Source organism: Mus caroli, chromosome 9 (genome assembly GCF_900094665.2).
Source record: "Mus caroli chromosome 9, CAROLI_EIJ_v1.1, whole genome shotgun sequence".
In the NCBI taxonomy this organism is placed as follows: Eukaryota; Metazoa; Chordata; class Mammalia; order Rodentia; family Muridae; genus Mus; species Mus caroli.
In genome coordinates, this window is record NC_034578.1 from 111,558,785 (window position 1) to 111,576,052 (window position 17,268).

The 17,268-nt window shown below is 47.2% G+C and overlaps 1 protein-coding gene across 2 annotated transcripts in view; it reads right to left on the bottom strand.

The window, feature by feature from the left end:
• The window catches only part of Tgfbr2 (transforming growth factor beta receptor 2), an 87,621-nt gene that overhangs the window by 32,685 nt on the left and 37,668 nt on the right, over window positions 1-17,268 (bottom strand). For both annotated transcript variants that reach the window (XM_021172343.2, XM_021172345.2), the window contains 2 exons: window positions 10,645-10,813; window positions 9,013-9,203 (listed from right to left, as the gene is read on the bottom strand). In XM_021172343.2, coding sequence (XP_021028002.1) covers window positions 9,013-9,203; window positions 10,645-10,813 — 360 coding nt within the window. The remainder of the gene's footprint in view (window positions 1-9,012; window positions 9,204-10,644; window positions 10,814-17,268) is intronic.

Consider the following 17,268-nt stretch of genomic DNA (forward strand, 5'->3'; position numbering starts at 1 on the left):
GAAGGAAGGAAGGAAGGAAGGAAGGAAGGAAGGAAGGAAGGAAAGAAAGAAAGAAAGAAAGAAAGAAAGAAAGAAAGAAAGAAAGAAAGATAAATGTTCCTGATACCAGGTCCGAGACCATCTAAGCCAGAACCTGCACAGCTAACACAGAATTTACAAAGCACCTTGGTGTTGAACACTGCAACCCAGGCAGTTATGTGGACCTGACTGGGAAAACAGAAGAAATGTCTGAGTTTCAGATCCATTGTGTATGAAATGATACTATGTTAGGCTTGTCTGGGGCTGGAGCTACAGGCAGGTGTGTGTCACCTGACATGGGTGCTAAGAACTGACCCTGGGTCCTCTGCAAGAACAGCAAGTGCTCTAAAGCAACCATTGAGCTGTTCCAGGCCCATACATAGCTTTCCTTACATGAGAAGGACAAATGCAAACTGTTTTATTAAAGTGTGTATATGTGTGTGAGCTGGTGCACAGCCATGAGACAAGGGCCCACCTAAGGTGTTCCGCAAGAGTTGCCCACCTTGCTTTTTAATCAGAGTCTCTTGCTGGCCTGGAGCTCAGGAAGTGAGCAGAGCTGAGTGAATGAGCCCAGGAGATCTTCCTGTCCTGCCTCCCCCTCCCCAGGATTGCATGCAATAACACCACAAATAACAACACACACAATGTGGGTTCTCAGTCCCTACCAACTTTACTGACTGAGCCATCTTCCCCAGCTAGGTTATCGTTATTTTTAATAAACATAATGAATAAGCAAAAAGGGTTTATATAACAGTAGGCCGGAGCAGCTTCCTGTCAGAGAAGACTTCCAAAGCCAGGCCAGGCTATATGTAGAGAAGTTCAGATTGCACACAGCTGGAATTCAGCCCGGGTAGGAACAGAAACCAGTTCACAGAGTTGGCCAGCTTCTTGGAGTGCTTTTATTTATTTATTTATTTATTTATTTGCACGCACAGTTCCACAGCAACCATTTTGCCATCACCCACAGGTGTGGAGTTTGTGGGATACATATGGATGAGTTGTGTGGAGCATAAACTTACAGCCACTGCTGTTGCAAGCCCTGGGGTCCAGTTGCTGCAGTGACCACTCCTATCCAGTGGATGAACTCAGGGCAGGCTGTGCACACTCTGATCGCCCTGTGTGCCCTGCAATGACTCATGGAGAATGGGGTTCTACAAGTGCATGCTCACCACCCCCGCTACCACCACAGCTAGCTTCAGAACACCCACCTTGGGGGGAAAAGTTTACAGAAAGGAGCTGTTTTACCTTGAGTTACCTCATACACACCCTCTGCTGGGCCTGCCTGAGTTGTGGTGCAGTTTGTGTATTTCTTTGTCCAGTTAGGGTTGTGCTAAAGGATTTGGGATATGCTCTCTAGCCAAGGTTTATACACAGCCAGAGGCTCTCTCAGCTCTGGGTCAGCAGTCAAATGATGGAGTAGTCTTCGGGGAGGCAACTGCACTCGCTGATTTCAATCTACAGTTTTGTACATACTCTAATAGTTTTTCTCAACCACATTTTCACATCCCTCCCTCCCTCCCTCCCTCCCTTCCTTCCTTCCTTCCTTCCTTCCTTCCTTTTAAATTCTGCATTAGTCCAGAAAGTAAATCTGCCTCGTTTCCTCTCAAAACTAAGATGCACAGCTGGAATGCAGCTGTTCTGAGGACCAAGTGCCCAATCTGAAGGCCAAGTGTAGCCAGAGGCCACGCCCAGGCTTGCCACAGCCCACCTTGCTCTTTGTACCTAAGAGCAGAGGCAGAGAAAGCAGAAAGGTCAAGGCCTGGGACTGGGAGGAGACCAGAGCTGGGATGAGGCTGCGATTGGGACTATAGTTTATTTGGCAGAGCGCGAGCCTTAGCATCCATGAGGCTGTGGGCTGTATCCCCGAGCAGGCCAGAAACTGGGCCTGGTGGCGCAGGACTGCCATCTAGGCACTCAAGAAGGAGAGGCAGAAGGAGAGGGCAGGAGGGTAAAATGTTCAAGGCCATCCTCAACTATGTAAAATAATCAAAACCAGCCTGGGCTGTATGAGATCTGTCTCAAAACCAAGAACCAAACCAAAACAAAGACGACAACAACAGCAATAACAACAGCAAAACCCCCAATTTCTTCTAAGAAGCTGGTTGCCTGGTGCTGGGGCTGGGGCTGGGCAACCTCAAGGTGAGATCAGGGCGCAGGGGACAACACTTCTGAACTGCTCTCACTCGGAACGCCCTGAAGTCAGCCACGTGTGCAAGGCATCTGGTGCACACAGAATGGGCTCACTGGACAGCGTGAAGCCCCACCATTAAAGCTGTAGTGGGCCCAGGGGGAACCAGCTGGCTGAGATGTTCTGCTAGCAAAGTTAAACATAGACAGGAAACCACATGTCTGATACTGTTCGGGGGTGGGCGGGTGAGGGGGGAGAAAAAGAAAAAAAAATCATTTGTCTTCCTGCCAGAGTGAGGCTGGCTTAGTTTAAAAAGAAGAAATTCTACAACAGTCAGAGAGGAGGGAAGGAAGCAGCGTGGTTAGGAGACCCTGCTTTCCTCCCATCACCTCGGCACCTCAGGTGAACCTACACGATGTCCCCATGCTCACCGCTAAAGTCTGCGTGCAGCGGTGGGTGTGCAAGCCAGCAGAGCACACAGCTACATGACACAAAGAGCTGCTGCTTCCCCACAGAATGGGAAAGGTTGCACTTGGACTCAGAAGTGGTTTGGAAAGTCCTGGTTTTTTTTCTTTAAAAAAATATTTATTTTGTGTGTGCATATGCCCCTCTGTGTGTGTGTGTGTGTGTGCACTCGAGTAACAATTAAATTGAAAAAGAATCTGAAATTTGAGAGTGAGAGAGAGCATAGGAGAATCTAGAGGGAGAAAAGGGAAGGGAAAATGATGTAATTATGTTATAATTTCAGAACATAAATTATTATTTAAAAAGAGGAACAGCCTCTCCCTATCCATCCACGCCCTTCTCACAAGGCGACTTCTCTTGCCTCGGTCCTTGGGGGTCACTTGCCTACCTGAGAGCAGCTTTCAAATAAACCTGCCTTTAATATAAAAAAAAAAAAAAAAAAGGAACAACTCTCCCTAGGCAGAGAGCCCATGGAACTTCTTACTTCCGCCAGCAGAAACATCCACCCTTCAGCCAACGGCTGGATACAACCATATGTAGCCAAGAAGGGCCACTATAAGCCACCCAACATATACCTACTTAAATCATATTTCTTTTGAGATAAAGTCTCGAGTAGTTCAGGCTAGCCTTGAACTCAGATTCTCATCTTCCTGCCTCCACCTTCTGAGTGTTACAATTACAGGTGAGTGTTATGCTCTTGACAGGAACGGGGTTTCAGAAGGACCACACCAGGCCCAACACTCCATGTGATGTTTATTGGGGGAGGGGCCAGCAGAAAGAGAAGGGGGGAAGAGAGAGAGATGGGGGGAGCTTTCTTTATATATGGGTAATGACTTAATTACAGGTAAAGGTGGGAGGTGAGCCAAGAGGATTCTGGGAATATGGTGGCTGTTGCCTTGGTAATAGGTCTGTGGGTCCTGCCTATGTGATATCACGGGTTTTGGAGGTCCTAATACCAATCAAGAGTGAGGGACAGCATTCTTTAGTGTTGGGGCTCAAACTCGGGGCCTCATATGTTGTAGAAGAACACTCTCCCAAATGAGTTATGTCCCCCCAACTATGGTCTAAAACATTCTCGTTTTTACAATTTCCTTTTCTAAATCCAGGGCAATGTTCTCAGCGATGAGCTCTATGCATGACAATGCCATACTCAGTGTCAAAGCAAGCGACAGCCCACGAGTGAATCTAGCACAGCATCTTCTACAGCCCTCTCTCCCACAATACCAAGCCACAGTGAGGGAGACCTGTGATACACCACTTTTCACCTGAACACAGTTCAGATGGGAAGCATCAGGGCAGGGGCGAACACGACCACAACCTGTACAAACCAGGATGGATAAATGAGGATGACCTCGGAGCAACAAGGGAAACGTTATATGGGCCAAGTCTGCGCTTGCTCTGCTACGTTCTCCAAGCCCAGAGGCTTGTTCATCCTCTCAGCATCCCATAAGCTTACCACCCATTCTTCCTGCCTCTATCTGTGTGTGTGCATTGTGCACATGATGGGATGTGTATGTGAGCACCTGTGCATATGAAGGCCCAAGGTGGATGTTTGCATTGTGTGGAGAGGGGTATGTGTGAGTGAGTGCTTGTGTGAGCACACACACATATGAGTGAGCATTGGAAGTCCAAAGGTGGATGTCAGGAAGCCATCCTCTATCACGTATCCACCGTATGCGTGAAGCACCGTCTCTCTGTTTAGCCCAGTGCTTGCCAATATGGCTAGTCTCAAATGGCTGATTTGTTAAGAGAAATAAGAGATATAGGGTTATTTTTCCAGGCATGGTGGTCGATAGGCGTTCTTAACTCCAGCACTCTGTAAGCAGAGGCAAGTGGATCTCTGTGATTGTCAAACCAGCTTGGTTTATATAGTGAGTTCCAAATTAGCCAGGGCTACATGAGGAGATCCTGTGTCCAAAAGAAGAGACCTATGGAATAGTCCCAACAGGTCCTATGGAAGAGCATCAAGCCCGCTTGTAACTACTGAGTCATGGTTTCAGTGACACATCTACACCCACACACTACCAGGGCTCTGATAGTTCAGTGTCCCTGAGTCCCTGTGATGAAGCAGATGTTGGAGGCACTGAATGGGCTCGTGTGCCCCATTCAGATGTGATCCCCGGTTGGGCTGCCCCACTCAGAAGCATATTCCTTACCAGGGAGGCACAAGTAAAGCAGGAGTGTTCGCTGGGGTTCTCTAGAAAAGTTACGCCCCTGTTGCAGATCAGAAGAGCCACTGACTAGTGACTCTGAGCTTGCCAACGACAGGTATAGATTGAAGATGATCTTAGGATATCTTTGTTCCCCTAGTCTCTTTCTGTCACTAACCTCACGATCTGACCTGACATCCTTTGAGGAGCAGGTAGATAGAACCTTTGGAATGAGTGAAGTGACTCACAGACCTCTCTCTTCCAGCATCTCAGAAACTATGACAGCATCAGGTGGAAACCTAAAACCATTGGGAGAGATTTCTCCGCTCTGCCACATAGCCAGTCTGCCTGTTGCCCACCCCACCCCCACGATGCACTTACTAAATATCTCAATATTTAGCTGCCTTCTGTTCTAGAACTATATATTTTTCTAGGTCAACCTGAATCTGTGCTTCCAGACCACACCCACTCCTCCTTCTCTCAGAATAAACACTCTCTTATTCCTTTTGGAGCAAGAGATGTTGTGTTGATGAGTTTGAATTTTCTGTTTGTTTGCTGTCCGGTTTTTGTCAACTTAACACAAGCTAAAGGCACTTGAGAAGAAAGGACCTCAACCGAGGAACTGCCTCCATTAGATTGGCCTGTGGGCGTGTCTTGGTTAATTATTGATATGGATGGCCCAGCCCACCATGGTCAATGCCTCCCCTGGTGGTCCAGGGTATAAAAAGCAGGCTGAGCACACTGGGAGAACAAGACAACCAGAAGCATCTCCTCATGGCTTCTGCTTCAGTTCCTGCCTTGAGGATCCAGCCTCGAGTCCCTGCCCTGACTTCCCTCAGGGATGAATTAATGACGTAAGCCGAATAAACCCCTTTTCTCCTCAAGTTGCTTTTGGTTGTGGTCTTTGTCACAGCAAGAGAAACCTAAGTAGGACAGCTGTGTTTGTACAAAGATGGCCTCTATGACAGCTGCTGAGGACTCTGGAGTCCTGATAATAAAGGAGAGATGTAGGCAAGAGCACTAGGCTAGAAGCATGGTGTAGCCATGCAGCCCTGAGCAGGCTTTCTGTGGAAATTAAGAAGCTAAGCGGAAGGGGCCAGCTCAGAGCGTGATTACTCTAGTCACTGATCTGAAAGGCACTGAAAGCCCTCCCACTCTTATTTAGCAGCTTCCTGCTGTGATCCTGAGTCAAAACAGGAACAAACGTGCCTAATTTGTAATATTATCCAGCAATGTAAGGGCTGTGGTTAGCTTTGATTAGAGATCCTAGACTCAGCATGCTCCCTTTGACTGGGGAAGGTATGTGGGGAGAAAAGAGGCACTGGAAGAGGCACAGATTAAAACAGAGCAAGCCTTTCCAGTGTGCCTGTGGTGTGGTACCCAGGCTACTGGATGCTGTGTTCAAAGGGCCTGGCTGGAACTCAGCTGTTGGAACCCAGATGCCAGAACAGACCTGAAGCCACTTACTCTAACATCCGGGAAGTGGAGCCTGAAGGATCCCTGGAACTCAATGTCCAGTGTAACCTCCTTGCTGAGTTCTGAATCATCAAGAGACCCTGTCTCAAAAACAATGTGTGGCTGGGAAGGCGGCTTAGTAGATAAAAGTGTTTGCCACACAGCATAAAGACCAGAGTTCAGATCGTTAATACACTTGTAAAAGCTGAGTAGGCTTGGTGCCCAGCGGAAATAATCCTGAGACTTGGGTGGTGCAGCAAGGGGGTCAGGAGTTCAAGATCATCCTCAGTTAGATAATGAACTCAAAACCAGCCTGGGATGCATAAGACTTTATCTACATAGGAAGGAAGGGAAGAATGAAGAGAGGGATGGGGCAAGAAAGGAACTAATGAACCCAACCAAGAAACAAGCAGGCCAGTGAGTGCCTTTGAGTCCTAGCAGTGCAGGCAGAGATCAGCAGGTGACTTGCAAGGGGTATGGAGAGACATCTTACCAGGTAAAGTGCTTGCAGCATTCAAAGGACAGGGAACAGGGTTTGGATCCCCAGAACCCACATAAAGCCAGCTAGTGTGGCAACCCTCTCATAATCCCTGCTCTCCAGAAGCAGAGACAGGAATCCCCAGGGCAAAGATGGCTAACTAGCCGAGCCCAATGGTGAGTTCTGAGTTCAGGGGGAGTCTGGCTCAACATATAAGGTAAAAAGTGATAGGAAAAGAGAACCAGTATCAAGGTCCACATGAACGTGCACACTTGTATGCAGATGTGCATACACACACACAGACACCACATGTACACATATAAAACACCAAAAACGAAACATAAATGTCTTGCAAAATTGGCGTGCCACTCCTGATAACACTTGCCCTGCTACATCTTAGACTACCCGTTTTTTTTTTTTTTTTTTGGTTGTTTGAGACAGGGTTTCTCTGTGTAGCCCTGGCTGTCCTAGAACTCACTCTGTAGACCAGGCTGGCCTCGAACTCAGAAATTCACCTGCCTCTGCCTCCCATGTGCTAGGATTAAAGGCGTGCACTACCACGCCCAGCTAGACTACACTTCTGTTCTAGCACCTATCAAGTCTTCCTGATGGATGGCTGTCAGCTGGCCATCATGACACCCCCTCTACTAATTTGCATTCTGAATTTAGATGAGTATTGGGTAGGTTCTCAGGTCCTCCAGTTAAAGTGGTCTTCAGAGAAGGCAAGGGAGATGTGTTGGGGACAGTTCTAGGGAGCTGTGTTGGGGACAGCTCTGAAGAGCAGGCAGTTTCTGGCTAGTGTTCCCTCTGTTTCTGCTGCTTTCTCCTCTTCCTTCTCCTTGGCCAATGCAGGATGCACTGAAGCCACCAGACATCGCACAAAGCCTACTGCCACGGGAGGCTGGTAGGAGATGCCAGAGAAAGCAAAGGCCTTTTTTTTTTTTAACATTTCCAGACATGCCCAGCCTTTTGACAGTGTGATCTACAAAGTTCATGCTGGAGAACCATGCAATCAGTCACGCCCAAAGTGAAATATAAACAAATCACAAAACACTTCCTACGGAGTTTTAAGGATGTTTATGATATTGTTTTGGTCTCTATTCATAGCTATCCTGGTGCACATGTAGCCTGCAGGCTGCAGGTTGGGGATACCTGGATGGCTTTCTGACTAGATGACAAGGTCTCTCTATAATCTGTCCCTTCTTCTGAAGGGACTGGTATGTAGCAGGTAGATAGGTTAAAAAAAAAAAAGACCTGCCAATCTCTGTTTGTCTGTCTGTCTGACTGCCCATAGATTGTCCATACACACATACATACATACATACATACATACATACATACATCTAGAGGTTGGGGCATCTGTAATAGTAACATCATGCCTTCAAATACTGAGGGCACCCAACATCCATACTTTAAAGGATTTGTATCAAGGTCATGGCTATTGGTTTTAATTGGAAGTCACAAAACACAGGCAGGAAAACAAAAACAAAAACAAAGAACAGATGTAAAACAGCAAGAATATGAGTCCCAGTAGGAACTCTTTGCCAAAGGGCACGAGGGAAGCTACTGGGAGTCAGAGAGAGGTGGGTCTCCAGACCATGGAGCTGTTGGTCCATTGGCTCCAGCAACTGCACTTTTCAAAGGCTGTTCTATTTCAAGGAAATAATAGATGAAGGAAAGGAACGTCAAAGAATAATCAGGCCTGCAATCCCAGCACTCAATATAGATTCCAAATTTGAGGCCAACCTGGGCTGTGCTTAGTGAACCACAGGCTAACAAGTAGCACAGTGAATGCCTCAAGGAAAATAAATAAACATACAGCGTAATTAATTACCTAAAAGTATCCCAGTAACATGTGTGCATTCATTATTTACCCATAATTCTGTATAGAATGGTATCTTAGGCCAGCCAGCCCAGACTAATCATGCCACAGTAAAAGATCCTGCTTCAAAAAGCAAGGTGGATGGCTGCTAAGGAGCGGCTTCCAAAGTTGGCTTCTGGACATCATACCCATGAGCACAAACATGCATATATACTGTGCGCACACCCACAAATCTATGCACACACACAGAGAGAGAAAATAGATTTTAAATAATACTAATAATCTCCCCTGCTAACAATCCCCAGCTGCTGCAGATGCCCTGAGAATGAGCCTGGGGAAAGAACCTTTGCTCTGGAGGACAGAAACTGCTTGTCAGGGCCAGGTACCAAGATGGGAATCAGATCTGAGAAGGGCAAGCCTGGAGCCCACTGCTTCCTGAATTCCTCTGTCCTCTCCGTGCTCCCCTGGAGGACTGTTACCCGGGATAACTGCTCACCTTCCGAGAAGATGATGTGATCGTTGCACTCCTCCATGTTACAGGCGCACATGAAGAAAGTCTCGCCCGCCCTTTTCTTTTCCTTCATGAGGCACTTGGGAGAAGCGGCATCTTCCAGAGTGAAGCCGTGGTAGGTGAGCTTGGGGTCGTGGCAAACCGTCTCCAGAGTAATGTTCTTGTCGTTCTTCCTCCTGGGGCACAGAGGTTTGTTGAAGACAAGAGAGAGGGACAGAAAGAGGGGACAATGAATGAATGACCAGTCTCTGGATAGAGCAGTCAAGTCAGTGCATTCCCTAGGAAGTAGTTTTCACTTGAGCTGTCCCAAACTCCTAGGGACATGGTGGTAGATCTCTTTCTTTTTATCTTTGGTATACATGTATGTGTGCAGAGATGTGTACCTGTGCCCACATGCATGTGGAGGCCAGAGGTCAACATCCAGTGCTATTCTGCAGGAGATGCCCCCCTTGGTTATTGAGATAGGGTCTCTCACTGGCCTGGAACTTGCCAATTTAGCTAGGCTGGCTGGCCAGCACGCCCCAGGCATCCTTTCGTCTCTGCTCCAGAGTACTGGGTGTTTCTAGGGATAAAACTGAGGTCCTGATGCCTGTATAGCAAGCACTTTACCGACTCCCAAGCCATTTCTAAAGCCCATGATCTGTTTTTCCTGTTTGCTGGTCACAAGTCACTCTTTGTGTGGGGGTTGGGGGCGGGGACACATTTCATGCCAACAGCTGGTTCCAAAAACAAAATGGGAAGAAAGATCCTAAATAAAGAAATGCAAGTTCCTGGATTCAAGAGAAGGACAGGAGGGGAAACAAACAATTAACGTGGCAGAGAGGATGAAGGGGTGTACTTCCTTTCCAGAACAGAAAAAATAGGAGTGGTTTATGCTTCAGGAAATGGGTTATCTCTTTGCCATCCATTTGTCTGGAGACTAAGTTGGCCTAGAGCTCAAAGGATAAACAGTACAACATATATTTTAAGAAATGCCCAGGAGATTGGTTCTACATATACATCATATTTATTTAAATGCTAATTTATTTTAACCTTTGAGTGCCTGTATGTGCACTATATGAATGATGAAAGCCAGAGGAGGCCAGAAGAGGGCATCAAACCCCTTAGAAATGGACCAACAGGAAGTTATCAGCCACCATGTGGATGCTGAGAGGTGAAACGAACCACCTGGGGCCAGGTGTTCAAACACATGAGCTTATGGGGCTTCATATTCAAACCACAAGAAGAAGCATTCTGGCAATCAGACTTAATAGTTGATGGAGGGAGGACAGGAATATTGTTATCTGTATTTGGGGTTGGGAGGGGGACATACAGTGAGTGCCTCTTGCCACGAGCACACATGACTTAGAAAGACAGGAAACAAAACGTAATGGCTGGATGTGCCCAGTAGGCTCAGATGTATGAATGGTTGATGTCCAGCTGATCCAGTCTCTGCTCACTATATGTGATACACGGGACTGTAAGCCACGTCTTTTCCATGCATATTGGACTGTATCCCCCTAGAACTGGAACCCAGAACAAGCCTTCTTCCTGAAGCTGCCTTGGACAGGTGTTTGTCACAGCATCTTCTAAGGTAATCCGAAAAGCAAGACCCCCTTTCTCCAGAGGCCCCCTTACCACACGGCCACGCAGACTTCATGCGGCTTCTCACAGATGGCCGTGATGCTGCAGTTGCTCATGCAGGACTTCTGGTTGTCGCAAGTGGACAATCTCACATCGCAAAACTTACACAGCTGTGGAAGCTTGACTGCACCGCCATTGTCGCTGGCCATGACATCACTGTTAACTGAGGAGAGAGAAAGAAAGACCAGAGGTTACTCCATGGGATCCCGTGCTAGAAAGAGAGAAGCAACTCCCAAAATATGTCTTCTGCACAAATGACATGGCATGCGTGTGCACCTTCCATAGTAAAGAGATGAAGGAAAGAAGGCAGGCGGAGAAAGGTAATAATAATAATAATAATCTCTCTAGAGTAGAATTCCTGGATGCACGCACAGAGTAATGCCCATTGTGTGGCAGTGGTGACACAGATGTCTCGTGGCTTCTTCACTCTGTCCATGGTGGACATAAAGCATGTTTTCCACAAAAACCGTATCAATCAATAAACAAACAGCTTGGCCCACTGTCCTGGATGCCCCATGTTCTCTTAAAGAAATTCTGGTTCACTGGAGCTGGATATGGAACTCTGTATCTTAAATCATGAAACTGGGAGTTCCATCCTCAACACTGTATAAGTTGGGCATGGCGGTGCAAACCTGTGAGCCAAGCCCTTTGCAGGTAGAGGATGGAGAGTCAAGAGTTCAAGGTTATCCTCTGCTGTATATGGACTTTAAAGCCAGTCCAGGGTACATGAGACCCTGTCTAAAATAAATAAGTAAACAGATCAGACCAGCTCACAGGAATCTATTAGAGGTGCGCACATAAGATGGAGACACTAGAAAAGTCATTGCCCAAGTGGGCAGGGAGGTTACCACCACAGTGAAATACAGAGGTGGCAATGGCAGAAACAGATGCTAGTGGTTGAGCTGATGTGGTCCCAGGGTGATGGCTGTACACTCCAATGTGAGGAATGAGGGATGAGAAAGCAGAGGGGGCAGGGGTATGGTCAGAGAAGCTGGAGGCTGTCTGCAAGTCCTTGAAGTGGAGTCAATTTTCCACCTAGAAGAGTGAAGAAGGGGCCGAGGACAGTGGTGGAACCATCCCCTGTGCAAAGGCCCTGACAGTTCTCTCAGGTGAGGGCTAGGAACGGCCAGGCTTATGTCTCCTCCCAGATTCGCTCCCCAGACTCTGCCCACACTGTCTTGTATTTCCCCACTGCCTTCCACCCCTGCTCTACTGGCTCTCCTTGGAAATCTGATTACACCTCAGGGACCTGCTAGTGACCTGACACTTCTCAGAGCACATCCCCCCACACCAGAGTCACCCCAGCTCCCTCACCCTCATTCCTCACATTGGAAGATAGGACAGCCTCAACACATTAGCTCAATCCTCAGTGTTTGTTTCTGCCACCTTTGGTCTCTAATTAAATGACACTCTTCATCCCAAAGTGGGCAGCTAATAACCACCCAATGGTTCTGTTTGATTGTTGGTCAGGCTATGTGGGTCACGCACTTCCAAATAACCTGCCCGCCAACAATTACATTTCCAAGAGCCTCAGTCTACCTTGTTCAGACACTATCTCCAGTGTGTCAAAGAGAACCCACCATATACAATCTGTGTTTGTTCCTTTTCTCACTGATGAGACCAAATACCCAGGAAAGTAGCAATTAAAGGAAGGCTTTTGGCTCATCCTTTGAGGGTATAGTCTACCAAGGGGAGGCAGAAGCAGTGGAAGGTGGCTGGTCACATGGTATATAGTCGTTAAGCAGAGAGGAATTGAGTTTGTTAGCAACATCTTGAAGTTGACGAGTAAGACAACACTGCCATGCACTCCGGCAAACAGAGAGGAGTTAACTTATATTCTTTACCACACTAAAGATTGGACACTTGGGCTGCATGGGGCTGAAGGACAGGTGCTGGCCCTGAGGCTAAAGGGAGGGACTTCTGCAAGAGGTCCCCTTCAGGAGGTCTGAAAGGGCCCCTTGTACTCACTCCCCTGGTGTTAGCTTACTCCTGCCCGGAGGGTACCAACTCCAGTGCCTGCCTCCGACAGTTACTCTCCCTGCTGTGAATTTTAGATTTCTGTCTTCAGCATTTCACCCTGTGACCTTCTTTGTTGCCTGGGCACAACACCTGCTTCCTGGGTCTCTAAAAATACAAGCTTATATATTTAAGATCTGCTTTCTTGTGGTGACAGTAAACATAGAAGAAGAAGGAAAAAAGCAAGCCCATTCATCCCTCTCTAGGCTCTAACTCATTTCAGGAAGGATATTTTTAGGTAAGAAACTATTTTGAAATCCTCAATGTCTTGCAGAGTGTTCTCTGCTTAGCTAAAAATATAGGCTTCAATGGGCTCCGGACCTTGTTTAAATTTGGTAGCAACAAAACAATGGATATACTTTTTTTTGCAATGGTTATGTTTGGATCCATTTGTGAAACAATTCATTCGATCCCTTAGATTTTCCTACAAGATAATAAAACAAAGAAATAGGAGACTGTATTTATTAAAGTCAGATTTTTCCCCTCTTGGTATTGGGTGTGTTTGGACTAAACATTATTTGCTGGCTGGGAGGCTCTGATGGTCTTCTCAACAGACAATCAAGTCTTTGGGAGATGTAATTTAGCCATTTAGCCTTCTAACATGTTAACATCTTAGCCTAGATCAGTGGTTACCAACTATTCCCACTGTGGACCAGGCAGTGCAACTCTTAAGCAGCCAGAGAAACAGCAGAGCCTGGGTGGATTTCAGATGTCCTGACTGAATGGTTCTGAAGGTGGCATGGGCCTTGGGTTTCTAGAATGCCTGCACCCCCACCCCCATAGGCTCATATACTTGAATACTTGGTCCCTAGTTGGTAAAACTCTTTGGGAAGGACAAGGAGGGTAAGTTTGGTCTTGGAGGAACTAGATGTGGTGAGATTTGAGGTTTAAAAAAACTACCACCATTCTCACTGTGCTTTTAGCCTCCCACTTGTGGATCTAGATGTGAGCTCTCAGGTGACACTACCACCATGTCTTTGTTCCACCATGATGGACTCTGTCCCTCTAAAACCATCTAAAGCCTGATTGAACACTCTCTTCTTTAAGTTGTCATAGTCATGGCGATAGAAGCCTCTATGTTCATGCTGGTGTGGGTACCTTTGGAAGTCAGAAGAGGGAGCTGGAGCCCTTGTGGAGGCTGAGTTACAAATACTTGTGAGTTCTAGGTAAGAGTTCTGGGAACTGAACTCCAGTCTCTGCAAGAAAACCATGCACTCTTAACTCCTGGGCAATCTTTCCAGCTCCAAGGCCTCTGGACTTTTGGAGGCTACACAGATGATTCTGATGTGCAATGTTGATTAAGATTTCTAAGCTACAATTAATGGGGGTGGGGTGAGAGGAAGTCCAGGACAAATGCAAATCAAGGGGCTGAGTGTGTGACTCTGCTGTTAGCATGCTCAAGTTCTGGTTCCCCTCAGCACCACATACATGCAACAAAGTGGGGCATGCTTAGCATCCCAGCACCCTGTAGGTAGAGGCAGGAGGATCACAAGTTCCCAATGGTCACTTGGTTACACAGGGAGATCAAGGCCAGCACAGGCTACCTGAGGGCCTGTTTCAATCTCAAACTGGTGCAGTGCTGATGGAAAGCTTCCCAATGACACTGGGAAGAGCTCCCCTGTGAGGAAAGCCTGAAAAGATGGCATCTGCTCCTGTGTGGCTCCTTTCCTGGGGTGGCCAGTTCTTGTCTAGCAAAAGCTTAGATGTGAGAGAACAGAGGCACAATGACAGGGTAGCCACAAAAGCAGAGGAGACTGATGACAGCAGCAGCTACAGCAGCCACCAAACAGAGGTGTTGACAGGGGTAAGTGCCTAGGGCTGGTGCTGGGAAAACAGGCCTAACAGGAAAGAAACAGATGGGGCCAGCAAAATAGAGAGAGAAAAGGAAGGAAAGGAAGAAAGAAGGAAGGAAGGGGGGAAGGGCAATGGGAAGGGGAGGGGGAGGAGGGGAGGNAATGGGAAGGGGAGGGGGAGGAGGGGAGGGAGGAGGGGAGGGGGAGGGAAACCAAGAGAGCAACTCACAAAGCTCTTGATGCTCCCTGCCACAACCTGTGCTGACCAGAGCAGCATGGCTCTGGTCAGATCACTGTGCCCGCTGCCCTCCTAGGAGGTCTGAGAAAGTCTCTTCATTGACCCTTGAGAGAAAGGGGAACAGCACCCCATACTTCACATTTGGAAGCGTGGGCATTTGGAAGGGCAGTAGATCAGGGGAATGTAGACTTCTCAGCGCCAGCGGGGGGGCATGCTTTGCCTTTTTGTTTATTTCATTTTCCCACCATTACAGCAAAGCAGAAGGCACCACAGTTAAGCTTCAGTTGGGATATTTTCTTTCCTCCTCTTCCTTTTCTAACTCCTTGGATTCCTCTGTGAAAACCTTACACAAGGCATGATCGATACAATTCACCCTGACCTGGTAACCCCTGACAGAGGTTAGCTGACAGGGATCACTGCCCACTAACAATCCCATCAGCTCCCGGAAGCCTATAAACCTTCCACCTTCCCTTTAGACCAATATTCTCTTCCCTGTATGTGACAGCCACCCACTGGCCTTTTGTGAAACTGCCAAAACAGCCACTTTTAGACTATAGCAATATTGGTCATCTGTGTTGGCCTCACGTCATTCTGTTAAAAGCTTTACGAATTCACTCTGGAACTGGGAGCCGAGAAACACCAGCTTTTGTTCAGTTCATGCTTTCAAGAGGGTCACAAATGCCCCAGCAGCCTCAAAGCAACAGGTGAAATCCCAAGCCTCCCTCCGTGTCCTCAAGAATTCCCAAAGACCTCGTGAGGTCATGAGGACAGGTGGAGGGAGGCAGTCATGTTGCATATGCCTGTTCCAATCCCTAGGGAGAATCCGTGCCAGCCAAGCCCTTAGAGCACAGAGCAGCGATTCTTATGTTTTATCTGTGATGCTTCAGAGGCCAAAGGGGTGGCACCGCAAGGATATGCATCTAGATCAACAGCTAGGGACAAAGATATAACAAGAAATCTCTCCTAGCTGGAGGGGTGAGCCAGTCAGTACATCACTTGCCTTGCAAGCAGGAGATCCTGACTTCAGTCCCCAGACTGTAGGCTTAAACCAGAAGTTTCCACTTCACCAGACCTTATGTAAAGACACAAAACAACTCCAACACCACCAAGACAACCTAACTTACTCTTCAACAACCTCAAACCAAAATTCAAAATGCTTTTCAATTTGATAGCTGAGTTACACTCCGTGTGTTTGCTTAAACAGTCTGCTATTAAGGCAGCACATTTTAATTGCTACAGATCCTTCATTAGCGGTTGTCCATCCTTTGGGAATTTTATACCAGTAGCAGGCAAATTAATTATTCGAAGTGTTCTCTGAAAAGAAGTTCCAGTAATAAGAGGCTCTCTCACCTAGAAAGTCTCATGCTGTCCTATGAAAGGGACAGCTGTCAGAGCATGTGACAGACTCATGAGACATAACACATTTCACTTCTCTTCCACAAGCCCTTGAGTAATAGCAAAACCTTCACCCCAGCACAAAGGTTACTGCATCGTTCTCTCCCATTGCCCCAAACTCACTGCCGAAGGCTCTGAGTTCTCACTGTGAAGGGAGGTATTAATTCCTAGACAAGCACTGTTGTTTAAGGATCGTGGGGGTAAGAAGGGGTCAGATTTTTAAATTGGGATTAGGACTTCTTGGCCCATGTCTTTGAAACAGTGTTTACTGGTGGCTGGAAGGTTAGGGGAAAACTCATCAAGAATGCTTAACGTTCTGCCAGCAGTGCCTTCATGTAACATTGAACTGTGTTCCCCTTATTATTGATTATTCTCGTGTATGTGAGGTGGGGGCACAGCATGCCCTAGCATGGACACGGGATAACTTTACTTGGGTCTCAGGGATCCAACTAGGCTCTTCAGGCCTGTGCAAAGAGGACTTATATCTAATGAGCAATTCACCAGCCCTACTCATATACCTCTGAGTTCATGCACCCCTTTAGTACAGTCCAGGTTTGTGGAGAACCTGAGAGCTCATTGACTCACGGATGCCTGTGACGCCTGGCTGGGTGCTGTATATTTAAGAGTGTCTGTCATTGCTATTGTTGCAGTCAAAGGCAAAGCATCGTGAAGAATAACCCGCAGAATAACCCGAAGAATAACCCGCAGCAAGTACTGAACAGAACTCACTATGCCTTGAAGCTGAGCTTGTCAAGTGTGAATACACACTCGAGTCCCTCAGGGGAAATATTGAATCTGCAGGTGTAGCTCGTGCACAAGCTCACAGAGCTGTGGGGGTCGGTGTGTCAGACATTCATAGGGCAGACTAGAAGTATGGAAACCAGACAGGAACTCATGATGAAGTTTCTGGTCAGAGTTCTTCCCCAGGAAACTCCAGTGCTCGCTCTTGTAGTGTACCACAGAGTCACATGATCAATGGTAACCTCCTTTGGTTAAAAGCAATGAACTACAGCTGCCAATTGTATATGCAGAATATCTTCATAGCAGTGCCAGGACTAAGGTTTCATTAAAAAGCTGAATGTGGGATAGAGAGACTTAGAGACTATAGCTCAGAATGGATTTTAATCCTCAGTCCCCATGACAAGAAAGAAAGAAAGAAAGAAAGAAAGAAAGAAA